The sequence below is a fragment of the Poecile atricapillus genome, chromosome 25, assembly GCF_030490865.1.
Source record: "Poecile atricapillus isolate bPoeAtr1 chromosome 25, bPoeAtr1.hap1, whole genome shotgun sequence".
In the NCBI taxonomy this organism is placed as follows: Eukaryota; Metazoa; Chordata; class Aves; order Passeriformes; family Paridae; genus Poecile; species Poecile atricapillus.
This window is the reverse complement of record NC_081273.1, coordinates 5657763-5672793: the sequence shown is the minus strand read 5'-3', so window position 1 is coordinate 5672793 and position 15031 is coordinate 5657763. Positions and strand designations below refer to the sequence as shown.

General features: G+C 44.3%; 2 protein-coding genes across 2 annotated transcripts; one reads left to right on the top strand and one right to left on the bottom strand.

Moving 5' to 3' along the window:
• The first annotated feature begins 2253 nt into the window (after nt 1-2253).
• On the top strand, nt 2254-11737 carry IL18 (interleukin 18). Its single transcript, XM_058856841.1, has 5 exons — nt 2254-7882; nt 8479-8487; nt 8961-9098; nt 9841-9986; nt 10111-11737. The coding sequence occupies exons 1-5, from the start codon at nt 7768-7770 to the stop codon at nt 10354-10356; spliced, it is 654 nt and encodes a 217-aa protein (XP_058712824.1). The 5' UTR covers nt 2254-7767; the 3' UTR covers nt 10357-11737.
• Nucleotides 11485-14882, bottom strand: SDHD (succinate dehydrogenase complex subunit D). Its single transcript, XM_058856839.1, has 4 exons — nt 14742-14882; nt 14442-14546; nt 13282-13426; nt 11485-12122 (listed from the first exon to the last, which is right to left on the bottom strand). Exons 1-4 carry the CDS (start codon nt 14779-14781, stop codon nt 11957-11959), a joined length of 456 nt encoding a protein of 151 aa, XP_058712822.1. The 5' UTR covers nt 14782-14882; the 3' UTR covers nt 11485-11956.
• Between the last annotated feature and the right edge of the window lie 149 nt (nt 14883-15031).

The window sequence follows — 15031 nt, the reverse complement described above, 5'->3', positions numbered from 1 at the left end:
CCTGTGAAGAAATTCACAGCAAGCTCAGAAATGCAAAGGCTCAGTGTCAAGATGCCCTTGACTCCAAGAGGGTCGGAACTTCATCTAAGATGCTTCCAGATTTTAAAAAAAAAAATCCATTTATATTCTGTTACTGATCTGTCATCTTAGACGTGCTTGTTAATTTATAGGCTGGAGCTTAAACGAGGAGGGGAGAAGCTTAAAAGAAAACGTAGTTACCAGCTGAGCTTTGCTGATCAGATTTAGCTGCTTTAAAGCCAATTAATTTTCTGTCCAAACCTCCTGCAGTAAAACTGGAAAGCGGATAGGGATGGGATGGGTGCCAGGTGGGTTTCATGTGGAGCTCAGGGACAGCATGAAGGAGCCTTTAGTGTCAGATCAGAAGAGAAAACTTCTCTTGCTTCTCCCAATAAACACTGAAATCTGTAAGAGGGGCAATCAGCAGCATCAGTCGTGGGGTGGATGAGTTGTAGTCAAATAGGAAAGCGAAAAATTTTTATTTTTTAATGTTTTAGAAGGAAAATCGTGTGTAATGAGTGTGTCCATATATTGAGATACTGAGTGGAACACTAAAGATTAGCCAGGAGAAAAGTGCTCTGTATTTCTGGTGAGCACAACAATTATGGTAAACTCCCTTTAAACAGGGAGAGATAAATGTGTGATGAATATATTTCCATTGCTGAAATATTATTATATGAAATATATATTATTATTGCTGAAATATCTTTCCCAAGAGGAGAGGCTGACTTATTTTCAACAGATGTTTTAAACTTTCTGAACTCACCATTTCAAGCCTAAACTCTATAAAACAGATATTTCATTCATTTTAGGGCAGATGTTCCTCAGTAATTCAATTTGTATACCTTTCCTTTATTATTCATAAATAACTGTGGGTAAATGTGTCAGTTCAGGCCCTTGGCAGACATCATTTGGAAACTCTGGGTTGTGCCATCACTATGGATGAGCGTGGATTTTACAAACACCCAGCAGAGTATTTTAGAAAATGTCACCTCCTAGACCTTCTCTTTTTCTCCCACATTTCTCTCTATAAACAGAGAAGCGTGAGAATATCAGGGGAAAAACAGGAGACTGCTAAATATGATGCCAGAGCAGTGGTGAGACTTTGGAAAGCCTTTAGATGCTAAAGATGCAGATAGGCACCTTAGGGGATTTTCCAAAATTCCTAAGCATGTAAGGCGCTTACACCATGCTTAGGCACTTTGAAAATCCTGCTAAGGACATATCTGCATCTTTAGGGATCTAAATCTCACCCTACATGTCCAGTTCCTCTCATTCTTTGCTTTAAATCGTGTCACTGTGACACGTAGCACATTCAGCTTTGAGCTCAGGAAAGGGGGAAAGGAGGGAGGATTAGGTCTGAGAGGATTTCAAGAGGAAATCACTGCACACCACTGGGGTAAAGATGGAAATATATCTTGTTCCAGCACTTTATTATGAGCCCCACGCTTTGTACAAGTGATCCTTTGTACATTCCATGCTTCATCTTTTTTTTTATTTTTAACAGAGTCGGATGACAAGAAAGGAAAAGGGCTCAGTGTTCTCAGAAAAACTGAGGATCAGCAAACAGCTATGTAGCCCAGTAACAAATAACACTGTACTTCCAGATCATGTTGACATTATCTATTTATTTATTGGCATCAACAGCAAAGCTTTGATTACGTTTTATATCAACATGGCCTTGAAAAGTAACACATGTGCCAGTATTACAATGCATTTGAAATGAAGACTTTATACTGTCTCAAAGTTCTTTATAGAATTCTCTTACTTCTAAACTGATCTTTTCAACCTGTTTACATTCTGAGGCCAAACGAAAATAACATTGCAAGTATATTCTACTAAGATGTTATCACAAAAACATTTTTTAAAGTAGAAAGGAAAAAAAAACAACAAAACATAACCAGGAAGTGGTTAACATGAAATACTCTGAGGTCATTTTCCACTTACATCATAAATATCTGTGTTTCACAGAAATGTTTTTTTGCTATGTTTAATGGGTTAACACAGCTTAATGTCATAATCCCTTGAGTTACAGGATTTAAAACAGATATTCAGACTTGCTTTATTAACCACCACTACACTATGTATTTAAACACTAAGTAGCTGCTAAACTTGTTGGCAGTTTCCTGAACTGACAGAAATATTTATACAAGAAACAGACATCACAACACTCATCACAGTTTGTTTTCATGCACAAACACGACTTTGGCTCTGAACTTCTGTAACTCCATTTAGCTTTACAAAGTATTGGCAATGACAGCGAATCTCTGTTTCAGTTTCTCTCTTTTCTGCTTTAAGCGGTTTTCTGTGGCCCTGGCTTCTTCTAAGATCTCATCAAGTTCCTGGACGTAAGAAGAATCCAGTGTTGTTCTTGCACTAAAGTGAAGAAATCTGTAGTTAAAATCAGTGCTAATGCTGTTAACTCTCTCACTACTTTTATGTTTTTATTAAAAATGGGTTGTATATCAATACCCGGTTTCTGACCAAATTAATCCTCTGTTGTAATAAAAAACAGTGTTTTTCTTTCAAGATCTGTGTTTGGCAGTTTCACTGTTAATTTCCCTAAACTGCATCCACCCATCCGTCTTAGCTAGACAATTTTAAAATTGCTGTGCAAATAGCACAAAATTAACTTGCCTTATAACATCAGCATATTTTGTTAACAAGTTATTCATTTCTTTGCTCACTTCTGTTAAGAGAGAAAAAAAATTATTTTATTTAAACATTTGGAAGAATCTCAATGTGAAATTAGGTCATTCCATACTTAATTTAATACATCACCATTTAAAACCTTTTCCAGTGATTCAGTCTTGGAAAGGGACTGCGAGTCCTCAGAAGGAGCCAAATCTGTTTTGTCAGACAACTGAGGATTTTCTGAAGCTTCATTCTAACAAAAGAGCACATTAGGAAAAACACAGCTTCTAAGATTTAAAACAAACTTTGCACAGAGCTTAGCTGAGAGAAGGAAGAGGTTTAAAAAGATCTTGGGGATGTTTTTGGAGAAAATGCAAGTGGGTTCACAGCATCATGAGCATCTTGGGGAGTGGGTGGGAAGATTGAGATCTCTGTGTATACACACATTTATTTATATATATATGCACATATGTTGTATATATACCTCAGTGAAAGCTGGTGTATTTCAGAAGCTCACTCTTGAGAAGTTCTGCATAAATATCTCCCAGTGCTTACCCAATTTTATTTGGCTTCAAGCCCCCAGAGAAACCATGGTTTCTCCACACTAAAAAGTAGTTTATGTTTCCCCAAACCTCCCTAAAGTGCCGTGGATTTCTGCTCCTTCAGTCTAAGGGACATGTAATATAGGGGGGTCCTTCCCCACACAGCACCGCTCACCTCCATCTTTTTGCTTTTATTTCTATTCTTATCTGCCTTTTGCGACTTGCTCGCCATGGCTGCCTCAAGGAAAGCACGCGGTGTTTGCTGAGCGCTCATGCTGGCAGCGTGTTTAAATAAAAACGTGTAAAACCTGCAGCTGGTTCTCCTGCAAGGGCGCTCCTGGCACAACCCCTCAGAGGAGCTGGAGACGGCAGGAGAATGGCGGGGAGTCCCGGGCCAGCCTAAATTCGATATCCGAGGAGGTTTAGCCCTTCCCGGGGCTCCCCGAGCCTGAGGGCACCGAGGCGTCCAGGAGGGACCCCCGGCCCCGCGGCTTCCCCTTCACGCGGGCCCGGGGCCGGCCCGGGCCTGGAGAGGCCGCGACGGTGGGGACAAGGGAAAAGGGACAAGGGGCGAGAAACGAGCGAAAAGGGGAGAGAAACAAGAGACAAGGGACGAGAAAGAAGGCGCAAGGGACGAGAAAGAAGGGACAAGGGACGAGACACAAGGGCCAGCCGCTCCCCTCAGGGCTGGCAGCGCCTCCGGAGCCCGGGCCGGGCACGCTGACAGCACCAGGAGCGGCCCCGGCCCGGGCGGTTCAATTAATTAAAGCTTTAAACAACTCATTAATCATTTCCTTAGAAGCCAGGTTTCACTTTCTAAGCGAAATCCTTGGAATGCGTTTGACGCTCGGTTTATCTGCCTCAAAGCACGAGCCAGAAATGAGCGCAATCTGAGAGACCAGGCACTAAAACGAATAAAAACACTCAAATGAGTCAACGCTAAACACAGCACTAAAATGAGTGAAAATGTTGCAGACAGATAGAGATATTATAAAAGAAAGGTTTTATATAATATGGTTTAAGCCCTGCTACTCCAAATAGCAGCTTGTAAATTTCCATGCAAAAACAAACTTAGTAAGGAAAAGCCAGTTAATACAACAAACAATTCTGGTTGCACCTATGAGAAACAAGAGATCTGTCCCATCAGAATCAGTAAAAAAAGTACGTAAATATCTAAATAAGAAAGAGTTTTAGCATGTACACACAAAACACCTTTTAACCGATAAGAAGCAAAAATACTACTAGCCAAAGTTGCACACAGTCTGTAAAAACTGTGTAAAATTGAATTATGTAAATAAAAAATTAACTTTTCCTACATGAAGAAACTAAATCCCAGCTAAGCTGTTAGAAAAACTAAAAACACCAAAATGTGTAAAAGCACTAAAATCTGTAACACCACCACAACACAAGGCTGCCAAGAGCATTTCTCTCTCTCTCTCTCTCTCTCTCTCTCCAAAGAATAGAGAATAAAACTGTATTTTCCCGAGGCTGTTTCACTTCTGTAGGGGAATTATATCTTTGTTCATTACAGTGAAATAAACCATTGCAAGATCTAAACTGATATTAATGTTATGCTGTATAACGTGATTACATTATGATATGTTGTTTTATGATACGTTGTTTTATGATATACGACTTAAGATATGGTATGTGATGTTGTGTAGAGTTTGCCTCTGACTTGGGGTTTTTTCCCCCTTTTTTTTTATTTTCTTTCTTTTTCTATCTTCTGTTTTGTAGAGAGGAAAGGACTTAAATCTCATATACATAATTCAAATAGGAAGTTAGAATATCAGCATGAGAAATCAAACTGCTGAAAGAACAAAAAACTAAACAATTCCTCAAAGTAGAAACAACTTTTAATAAGCTTCCATGGCCCACTTCATTTAATTATCAGGTATTTCATAGGTAATTATGTTATTAGCCTGACTGTCTAAACATTAAGAAACAGAGATGACAACATATTAGGAAAATGTTCTTAAGATGTTTACTTAATTGTGTCATGGTAAAAGGTTTTGTTAACAGACCTTTTACCAGAAGTAAAACAAACATCTGAATTTTAATTTCCATTATCTTATGGATATGATAGTTTATGAATAAAACTCAGACTAAAAATAACATTAAAAGAAAATTATCTAAGGGGAGAGAGTTCGTTCTTACTGGAGTTCCAGTTCCTTTAAAATTGGAGCGAAATTATCTAAGCCATTACTTTAAAAGTAGTCGCAGTTGCTCTAAGATTGGAGATATTAAATTCCAGGAGAAATTAAAGTTTAAACTGTACCACAAAAGCTATTGTATGAGTTAGATCCAGTCCTGAAAAATGCAAATATGTGCACAAAAGAGAAGGAAATGCCTTTTATTCTATGTCATTAATGAACTAAGGCTCTCAAAGGCTGTCACGAAAGACCAAGTCCTCCTTCCTGATACCTTTGTATGGAATATCAATAGGCCAAAAATATTAGTGCCAATAGAAGGCACATGAACAGCTGAGAGAATGTCTTGGGGACTTGTGTTTGATGTGGGGATCTGGGGTGTTTTTATCATCCACACAACTCGGGGCTCTTCAATTTCAATAGATACAGCAAAGCCAGGCACGGAGATGGAACAAATTAGGAAATTATTCACTCCCAAACTCGCTGCCCTGGTTTTTAGGGCCTGCCCCAGCACTGCGGTTCCAGCGTTTGCTGCTTTCAACATTCCCCAAAGGCAGTGCAGGCTTTTCCTCCACCCGTGCCAGCACTGCTGCACTAATGGCTGGGACAATCCTCATCCCACTGCTGCACTAATGCCTGGGACATTCCTCACCCCATTGCTGCACTAAGGGCTGGAACGGGACATTCCTCATCCCACTGCTGCACTAAGGGCTGGGACATTCCTCATCCCATTGCTGCACTAAGGGCTGGAACGGGACATTCCTCATCCCACTGCTGCACTAAGGGCTGGAACGGGACATTCCTCATCCCATTGCTGCACTAAGGGCTGGAACAGGACATTCCTCACCCCATTGCTGCACTAATAGCACGGGACATTCCTCACCCCATTGCTGCACTAATAGCACGGGACATTCCTCACCCCATTGCTGCACTAATAGCACGGGACATTCCTCACCCCATTGCTGCACTAATAGCACGGGACATTCCTCACCCGTGCCAGCTCTGCTGGGCACTGCTGTCACCGGCAGTAGGGCACCAGCATCGCGGTGGTTTCCATCCCAAAGCCTTTCCCGCAGGCAGCCAGCAAGGGGAAGCCGGACGGGCACGGGCAGAAGCTGCCTCAAAGCTGCCGTGAAGGGGCGGCCGGAGCAGGAGCTCAGCGACACCCGAGCGCTACAAAGCCACCCTCGGAAGGCCAGATTTGCATAGGCGCTGGCTCCCGCAGCGAGGAGGGGAAATGCCGTGCGAGAAAGGCGGACGTAGCCACAGACCTCGGGAAAGCCTCCTGACCTCGGCAGCCACTATAAAACCCCTCCCTGCAGCGCTCGCTTCCCTCCCGTGCCTCAGTGGCCCGGGGTGGGGCATCCCCGGCGGCGGGGCACCCACCGGGGGTGGCCTTGCCACAGCCCCGGCCCTGAGCCGGCAGCTCTGCAGTTGCGCTTCTCGCGGCTACCATCGCCCGGCTGCGGCTCCCGAGGAGCCAGAAGGGACCCCGGGATCCAGAAAGGACCCCCGAGATCCAGAAAGGACCCCCGAGATTCAGAAAGGATCCCCGAGAGCCAGAAAGGACCACCGAGAGCCACCTCTGCTCCCGCCCCGCATCCCTGCGGCTTTCTCAGGGTGAGTCATTCCACGGCCGACAGTCAGAAACTCCTTTGAGCTTCTGCTGTTCCTTTCGAACGCCCCTGGTAAAAGTCTAAATAATCATCTTTTACTGCTTGATGATCCTGGAGGTCTTTTCCAACCTTTTTGATTCTATGATAAACAATCATTTTGTTTTACCCATCAAACCAAGGGCCACTTTTTTCTTTAATCCTCTGTAGAAAGTCCTGCCTGTGCTTGCCCCTGGACTTTAGAATTGCAGAGGACTCTGTGATGAATGCACTAAGGATTACATTGTTGGGTGTTGTGCTATCTCGTTTCCATGGCCTGGATGTGCACACTTGCAAAGACGCTGCTGGGAGCCTGCTGTCCCTTCTGCACAGCCACAACTAGATAAAAACCACCAAATAAAAAGAGAAAAAAGTCACTGTCAAATACATGATTTGGGTGAGGAAAACCACAGTGATTCCCGACCCTAATCCCTCTGGGGGTGTGTGGCTACTTTCATTGATATCACCCAGTTTTGTAAAAAAATTCATTTTCAACTGGTGAAAAAGCTTTGGAGTGAGCTGCATATTTTGATTGCACAATCAAATCCCAGTGAAGGAGCCATTTTTGGAGTGATGATCTCCCCATTATTCATCTGGTTTTAAGACATTTATTATCTTGAGTGCAAGATAATAAATGATGATGACCTTTTTAGGGGCAGTCAGAATGGGTTCTAACTTTTGGTCATTTTGGAAGCTCATGCTTTTCTAGGGGGAACCTGGTAAGATCAGTCTGTGCAGACTTAACTTGCACCCCTTTATGGGATAAAAAGCATGGAGCTTAACTCTGATTCCTCTCCTTGTGCTGTGGGCAGGGTGAAGATGAGTGCTGAGGAGATTCTGATGTGTGCGGTAGAACTTGGAAAAAATTTCTGCCTCTATTTTGACGGTAATTAGAGAACTTAGTAACCTTTTTTGTTTGAATACTGATTTAACAATGCCCTTGTCAGTCTGATTTCATCTAACGTTCCTATCATCTTCTGTTTTAAGTGTTAGCCAAGTGTTAGCCAAATATCTGAGTCAGGGGAGTATTTGTTACTTATACAAAAAACTTCTGGGAAAGGACACTCAGAAGTGTTGGAATACTGGGGGGGTGGACTTGGAGTGAGTGAGTAATTTCCAATCTTAAGGAAAAAAGTCAGTTAGAAAACCTTTTCTTTTTTAAAAGCAATTTGTAATGAGTTCTTCTTATCCTTTTGCTCACTTAAAGGCACCAATAAAAGCAAAAATTTGCATGCAGTTATTCCTCAGTTTTAGGCTTAGAGTAAACTTCTCACCCTTAAATAACCCCAAAAAGCATTTTGCATACCTCTGGTTTGGTGGTGACTGCAGTTCCCAAAGGAGTTGTTTTGCTGACAGATAAACCCTGTCTGTAGTGACAGCAGCTCAGCCTTGGTGGCACTGGGCACAGGGTGACTTCTTTTGTGGGGGCACAGCTTAATGTTGTTTTTCTTTCCTTTTTTTCACTGCTCACTTGGAACCAAGACGACGATGGTAAGCCAAGAACTCTTCTTTTATGATTTTGTTACTCATTTCACACTTAGCAATCCAGAGAGGACAAGTTTCAAACTGAGAGTAGCTGCAAAATAAACCCAGAGCTACAGCTCACTGCTCCTTCTGATGCTGATGCTGCTTTAATTCCTCAGAAGCCACAGGGCAGAGGCTTCCATGAGAACACCTCCCAATGCACTTTAATTGCTGGGCAAAAGAGAACTGATGCTTCTGAATTCTCAGTTAACAAACACAGCAGCTTTTCTTGCTTCTATAAATAAATGTTTGTATTCTGGGAAATCTGCTTCAAGCAGAGGTGTAAAAGATGCTGTGACCTTCCTTTTGTTGGCTGTTAGAAATTCTAAGGACTCCTTTCACATGACATCCACAGTGCCAGGATTAAGCTGGCAGCAAACTGTCGAGATCTGAGGAGACAACAGCTAAAATTTGAAGACCTTTGCTTTATTTTCCTGCAGAGCTGGAGTGTGATGCCCTCTGCAAGGAAAAGACCCTGCACCGAGTGCTGAGGAATGTGAAGAGCCAGCTGCTCGTGGTGCGCCCAGACCTGAACGTGGCAGCCTTTGAGGATGTGACAGACCAGGAGATGCAATCTGGTAATTCCCAAATAGGAACCATCAGCACTGCTCTGCTGCTTTATCCTGGAGGTGGTTTTGTTCTTTGGAATCATCCACTCAATGGTGGGACTGAGAATAATGAGTTAAAACTTCATTTGCAAGAATAAAACTAAGCTGAGAGTGAAATTCTGTGTCTTGGGCATTGGTGATGGATGAGATTTCTGGGTTAGACCAAAGCCTGCAGGATGTCACATGCAGAAAAAGGGCTGTCAAGATTTTTTCTTGGCTCTGATCACAAAATTCTTAATTCTTCCCTTTTTTTATACTAGATTACAAAAAAGCATTTTAAAATTCAAACAGTGTATTGGAACTAAAAGGTCTTACTTTCTTCTAACAGCATTAGCTATAAACTTAGAGCTTTGGCTTTGACTTTTTGGGGTGCCTCAGCAATTTATTTACAATTCTATTTACTGACCATCTCTATTTCTGGATCACCTCTGTCCAGCCATGGTCTGATTTACAGAGAGCCACTTCTACCTGTCAGTCCCTTTCTGCACTCCCCACACTGCCTGCAGACCTCAGCTGCTGTGGTGCACCCTGCTTATCGCCTGATTGCACAAAGCACAACCAGAAGCCATAAAAATTCAAGTCCTGGCTCTTCTGTCAGGAAAAATATCCTGGCAAGACAGCCAGAGTTGCCAGGGGAGTGGTAGAACATCACTGAATTCAGCTGTGCAGCTCCCTGTGGGCGGGTTATCAATAATAATCTGTTTATTTCCAGGCAAAGGGATGCATTTCAGCATTCACTGCTACAAAACCACCACACCCTTAGCAGGGATGCCCGTGGCCTTCAGTGTCCAAGTGGAAGACAAAAGTTATTACATGTGTTGTGAGAGGGAATGTGGAGAAATGATCGTTAGATTCAAGGTAAGGACCTGCTTCCCTCTCCTCATCCATACAAACTCCACAGGCAGAATCCACAACTCAGAGCTGGAATAAAACTGGTCAGGGCTCGTGCTGGGATTAACCTGTTCCCTTTTTCCTTCCTCAGGAAGGAGAAGTTCCCAAAGAAATTCCTGGTGAAAGCAACATCATCTTTTTCAAAAGGACATTTACATCTTGCTGCTCCAAAGCATTTAAGTTTGAATACTCAATGGAACAAGGAATGTTCTTGGCCTTTGAGGAGGAAGGCTACTTGAGAAAATTAATCCTAAAGAAACTGTCAAAAGATGAAGTGGATGAAACCATGAAGATGAGTTTATCTAAGTTCAGTCAAAATGAAAATCACAACCTATGATGGAACACTTCAACATTTTTAAAATACAGTTTGTTTTTTTATAAAAGAAACTTTAGTCTTTCTTTATCCAAAACAAGTCAGTTTTATATTTTAACTACTCTCAGTATTTAATAAAAAAATAAATGCAAATTCTTGGCAAAAAGCAGAAGAATGTTTTCCAGTCAGGCAGAAGAGAATTACTGAAGAAACAAGAATGTGCATGTCTATGTAGAATTTGATCCCAAAAATCTTTAATGCCTGTTGACCAAACAGCTTTTGAATTAGGTCTGGACTTTTACATTCCCAATACTCTCAGATTTCTCATCCAAATAGCTTAAACACCACATCCAGCTGCATCCTGTGTGAGGAAACCTCAGACACTTTCCATGAGAGACCCTCAGCTTGCTCACAGGGACTTTCCCATGACTCATCATCTGCACCCTCCTCCTCCCTGCCACAAAATAACAAATGTTGCCATTTAAACCAGACCACAGCCCTGTTCTCACCACAACACAAATAAAACAATTGGCCAGCTACCTGCTTTTGCTAATAAATAAAATTTCCAATACATATTAAAAAAAAAAATTTAAAATTTAAAAAAAAAATAATCAGAAAGTCTTGTAGACTCCAAACCGTGACTAGGTCGTTCTGTTCGTTGCATAATCCCTGATGGTAGCACAAATCCTCTTCCTCACACTATTAATAGTGCCACAAAAGTACTGTGAGAATGTGAAAGTCAGGATGAAGCAGAAAATTAAAAACCACAATCTCAGTTCCCCCCTAAAAAATCCCTAAAAGAACAGAACACTCTCTCAGCCTCCTCTTGGTTGTGTTTTCTCACATGGGACAACACAGAGCAGAGTATTTAGAAAATAAACCTCAAAAAAAGTGTTGCAGATGAACATAAAAACCTTGGAAGTTGAATGTTCCTAAAGTCAATCTGCAAAAGTATTTTTATTCTATGCCAATCCTTGTTGTATTTTCTCAGGGACATTAATTATTCTTGTATTAAGTCAAGTCTAAGTCACCTCTAAGTATTGACTGATACAAATATTTTTTGTTTTATGAAGTAAGGCAGAGCAGACTTATCTGCAGAGAAAATATTTTAGGCCAGCCAAAAGCAGTAAAAATGGTTCAGAAGCACACACAGAATTTCTGTAAATTCTTTATTGCATGGATTAAGAAAAAAAAGTATTCCCTTCTCTACATCAACTCCCCAGGTCCAAAGAGTTACAGGGTCTGCCATACACACTGATGTCAGAAGCAGTTCAGTTTTCCACAATCTAAGCTTGTTTTACAGAATAGCAAACCAACCAACAGTTAGAAAAACACTCATTAAAGCTGGTTTTACAAGGAGGGTTCCCTTTAGCTACACAAGTCTGCCACTGATGCAATTAATTCACCCCAATTTACAGCACAGATCAAATCCACTCTCACTGGACATTTTCCAGTGAAATCTGCTTTTCAATCTGTTTTTTCTCTATATGTTCTAACCTAGCTGTGAGCCCCCTGCAGGCTCACTGGGGACCCTTGGCTGTTCCTTGGCTGTGCAGGACGTTGCTCACAAGCTGATGAAGCAGAGGCAGCAGAGGACAATCGTGTGTGCCGGGGCTGGGGCTCCTCACAGGCTCCAGAGCATGGCCACGGCCTTGCAGATGCCCACGTCCTGGTAGTTGAAGTAGCAGAGGCCAGCAAAGGTCAGGGCAGACAGGACGTACAGCCCCGTGTTGGCCACTTTAATGGGGACGTCTCCATGCACATAATCAGTAATTACCTGGCCCAGACCCCTAAACAAGAGAGAAAAGCTCAGATCAGCAAAGTTCACTCACTGAGATCCATCCGCTTCGTGTCCCCGTTGGACCAACTCGCTCTGTCCCCCCTGCTGCCATCAGCCTTTCCTGAAGAATGCTCAGTTCCCACTCAGAAAGAGGATGGATCTATTTCAAAAACAAAACATTCCACAGGTTCTACTGAAAATACACAGATTGGCTCAGAGTTTTTTGAGGAAACCAAGTGCTGACCACAGCTCTCCAGACAACAGAATCCTTGGAATCTGCCTTCTTATCTGACTTCCAAGGACTGAAAAAGAGGAAAACCAAGGAAATATCTGGGACCAGCCACTGTCACAAAAACACAGAAGACTCCTGGGTATGCATTTAGAGTAGAAGAGTGACAACCAAAGAAACTAGCATATTTTCAGTGTTTTGTACAGCTGGAAGTGAACTCCTGTCCAGATTTGAACTATCCAGCAACACAAGACACAGGATGCTTGTTTTGGGAAAAGCTCCCAGTCAGAGCAAGGAAAGTTCAAGAATCCCTGGCACAAATTCCTAAGGGCAAAACTGAGGTTTAAGAAAACCTGGTACCCTCAAAGTACCATGAAAATATTCTTTATCCTTGTGGCAAGGAACTCCCAAACCAGGATCACCTCAGGAAGGTGGATGCTGCCAGTCCACTCCTAATTAGAACAACACTGAGCAAACATCCATCCAGGAATAAATGAAATAATCATCCAAGTTTCCTTAGTGGATTATTTGCTGTGAGCTCTTTATCGTGCAGAACCTCATCACCACTGAGATGCACAAAGCCAGTGCACAGAGCTTTAGAGACAGAACATTTTTATATTAATTTTATACAGATCTGTCCTCTTTCTATTCCCTCCACTCACACAACACTGGTTCTTCCACAGGTTAAAAACATCCAGGATTCAACAATTCCAGGGGCAAGGAAGTGCTCCTAAGGTTAAGAGAACAGAAACTTTTTTATGGGTTCCTTTTCTGACCGAGAGAAGAGCGTGAGAAAGGAAGAGCAAAGTACGACCACTCCTGCCAAAGACCACGACTGTCACGTGGAGACCGAGGACTTTCTCCAGGTGCTTTACACTAAACCAGGACGAGGTTTGGAGCCACCAAAGCTTGGCTGTGAGTTGAGCCCTGCTGTGCTTACCAGTGGCCGTGCAGGGTGAGGGCTGCAGCCAGGGAATAGTCCACGGCCGGTCCGGGGTACAGGTAGGCTGCAGGGAGCAGCCCCAGCAGCAGCACACTGACCGCTCGCTCCCCTGTCCAGTGCAAAGATGCAGCCTTGGAACTGCCTGCAAGGAGAAACATCCTCAGGGAAAAGCCCCTCTGGCAAGGGCTGAAGGGATGGCTTTGGGATCTGGAGTGTCTGCAAACCAAAACCCAGCATGAGCAATACCTGGAAACACAGCGGGAGCATCAGCCCAGGCTGAAACCATCAAGAATGGACTCTAAAATTATCAGTGCAACACCCCTAAATTGCTCAACTAACACACAGCTATCATCCATCCATCTAAACCAAAATGCAAATGTTTTCCTTTGTTTTGGCATGAAGAAATTTAGAAAGTGACAAGATAAGGAAAGAAGGAAAGCAAAGGATCTGAAGTTTGGACTTGAGCAAAGTGCAAACTGGAGTGCTATTAACTGGTAGCAGTGCTGCTGGAGGTGAGGGAACACACACTCCTCACAGCCTGAGGCACCACAACAGCACCATTATTTATCACAAATAACATCTGCACAGTTACTGCCCTAACAATGCTCAGCATTTCACAACTTTGCCCTTAAATCAATGGGCATTTAGGATTCTTTTTTCCTTTTCTATAACCCTGTATCACCCAACAAGACACCAAGAAAACCACTGTACCATGTGTAAATCTCTTCTGTTCTTCCTTACAGCTGCCTCTTAAAATCTCCTAAGCGGTCCAAAATAATTACAGACTCAGCTTGGTTTGGGGCGGGAGAGACCTTAAAGCTCATCTTGTTTTTAAATCCCTGTATGGCCATCGGGTACCATCTCCACCACCTCTGTCCTTTATCCCTGCACCGCTCTTGGTCCCTTGGAGGACCCGAGTTAAAATCTGGTCCTTTGCAACCCACTCCTGACAGGATCACAGAGTATTCAGAAGTTGGAATAGACCTTAAGGATCATCTAATCCCAGCCCCTGCCTTTGGGCAGGATGCCTTGCGCTACACCCGGCTGCTCGCAGCTCCATCCAGCAATTCCAGGGATGCGAAAAGGGATCCAGATCCCGGGAAAAGGAGACCCCGGCACACAAAACCACGGACGGACAAACACAGACAGGGCAGTACCGTGTCCCTGGCGGGCCGGGCCGTGGCTGTCGCGGGCCGGAGCGCAGCGAGCGGCGGCGGCACCGAGCGCGGCGGGGCGGCGGAGCAGGGCCGAGCCGAGGAGAGCTGCGGGGACAACGGGAACGCAGTGTCAGCGGGGGGACCCGCACCCTCCGGGGGCTCAGAGACACCGGGATCCCGCATCCTCCGGGGGCTCAGAGACACCGGGACCCCGCACCCTCCGGGGTCCCGCACCCTCCGCGGTCCCGCACTCCCGGGGGTCGCGGTCCTCGCCCGCCCCGCGGCCCCAGCCTCACTCACCCAGGGCGGTCCCCCGGGGCCGCAGCAGCGCCAGCGCCATGTCCGCTCCAAGGGCACCGCGCCCGGACACGGAAGCGCCGCCCGAGCTTCCGCTTCCGCTTCCCCCCGCGGGGGCACCGGGAGGAGCCGGCGGGCCGGGCCGGGCCGGGAGCGGCGGCCGCAGAGCTCCGCAGGGCGGCTGGAAACTGCCGCAGGCAGCGGTAGATGGGATTTGGGGAAGGAATCAGGCCCTGGCACAGCTGCTAGAGAAGCTGCGGCTGCCCCATCGCTGGGAGTGCCCAAGGGCAGGT

What these genes read in the sequence shown, in the direction of transcription:
- IL18 (XM_058856841.1), top strand. Translation starts at nt 7,768, where the DNA reads ATGGAGCTTAACTCTGATTCCTCTCCTTGTGCTGTGGGCAGGGTGAAG. An exon ending in AGACCAGGAGATGCAATCTG is followed by an intron (nt 9,099 to 9,840) that starts GTAATTCCCAAA and finishes GTTTATTTCCAG; the next exon opens with GCAAAGGGATGCATTTCAGC. An exon ending in AAATGATCGTTAGATTCAAG is followed by an intron (nt 9,987 to 10,110) that starts GTAAGGACCTGC and finishes TTCCTTCCTCAG; the next exon opens with GAAGGAGAAGTTCCCAAAGA.
- SDHD (XM_058856839.1), bottom strand. Translation starts at nt 14,781, where the DNA reads ATGGCGCTGGCGCTGCTGCGGCCCCGGGGGACCGCCCTGG. An exon ending in CCCGGCCCGCCAGGGACACG is followed by an intron (nt 13,427 to 14,441) that starts GTACTGCCCTGT and finishes TTCTCCTTGCAG; the next exon opens with GCAGTTCCAAGGCTGCATCT. An exon ending in CTCACCCTGCACGGCCACTG is followed by an intron (nt 12,123 to 13,281) that starts GTAAGCACAGCA and finishes TCTCTTGTTTAG; the next exon opens with GGGTCTGGGCCAGGTAATTA.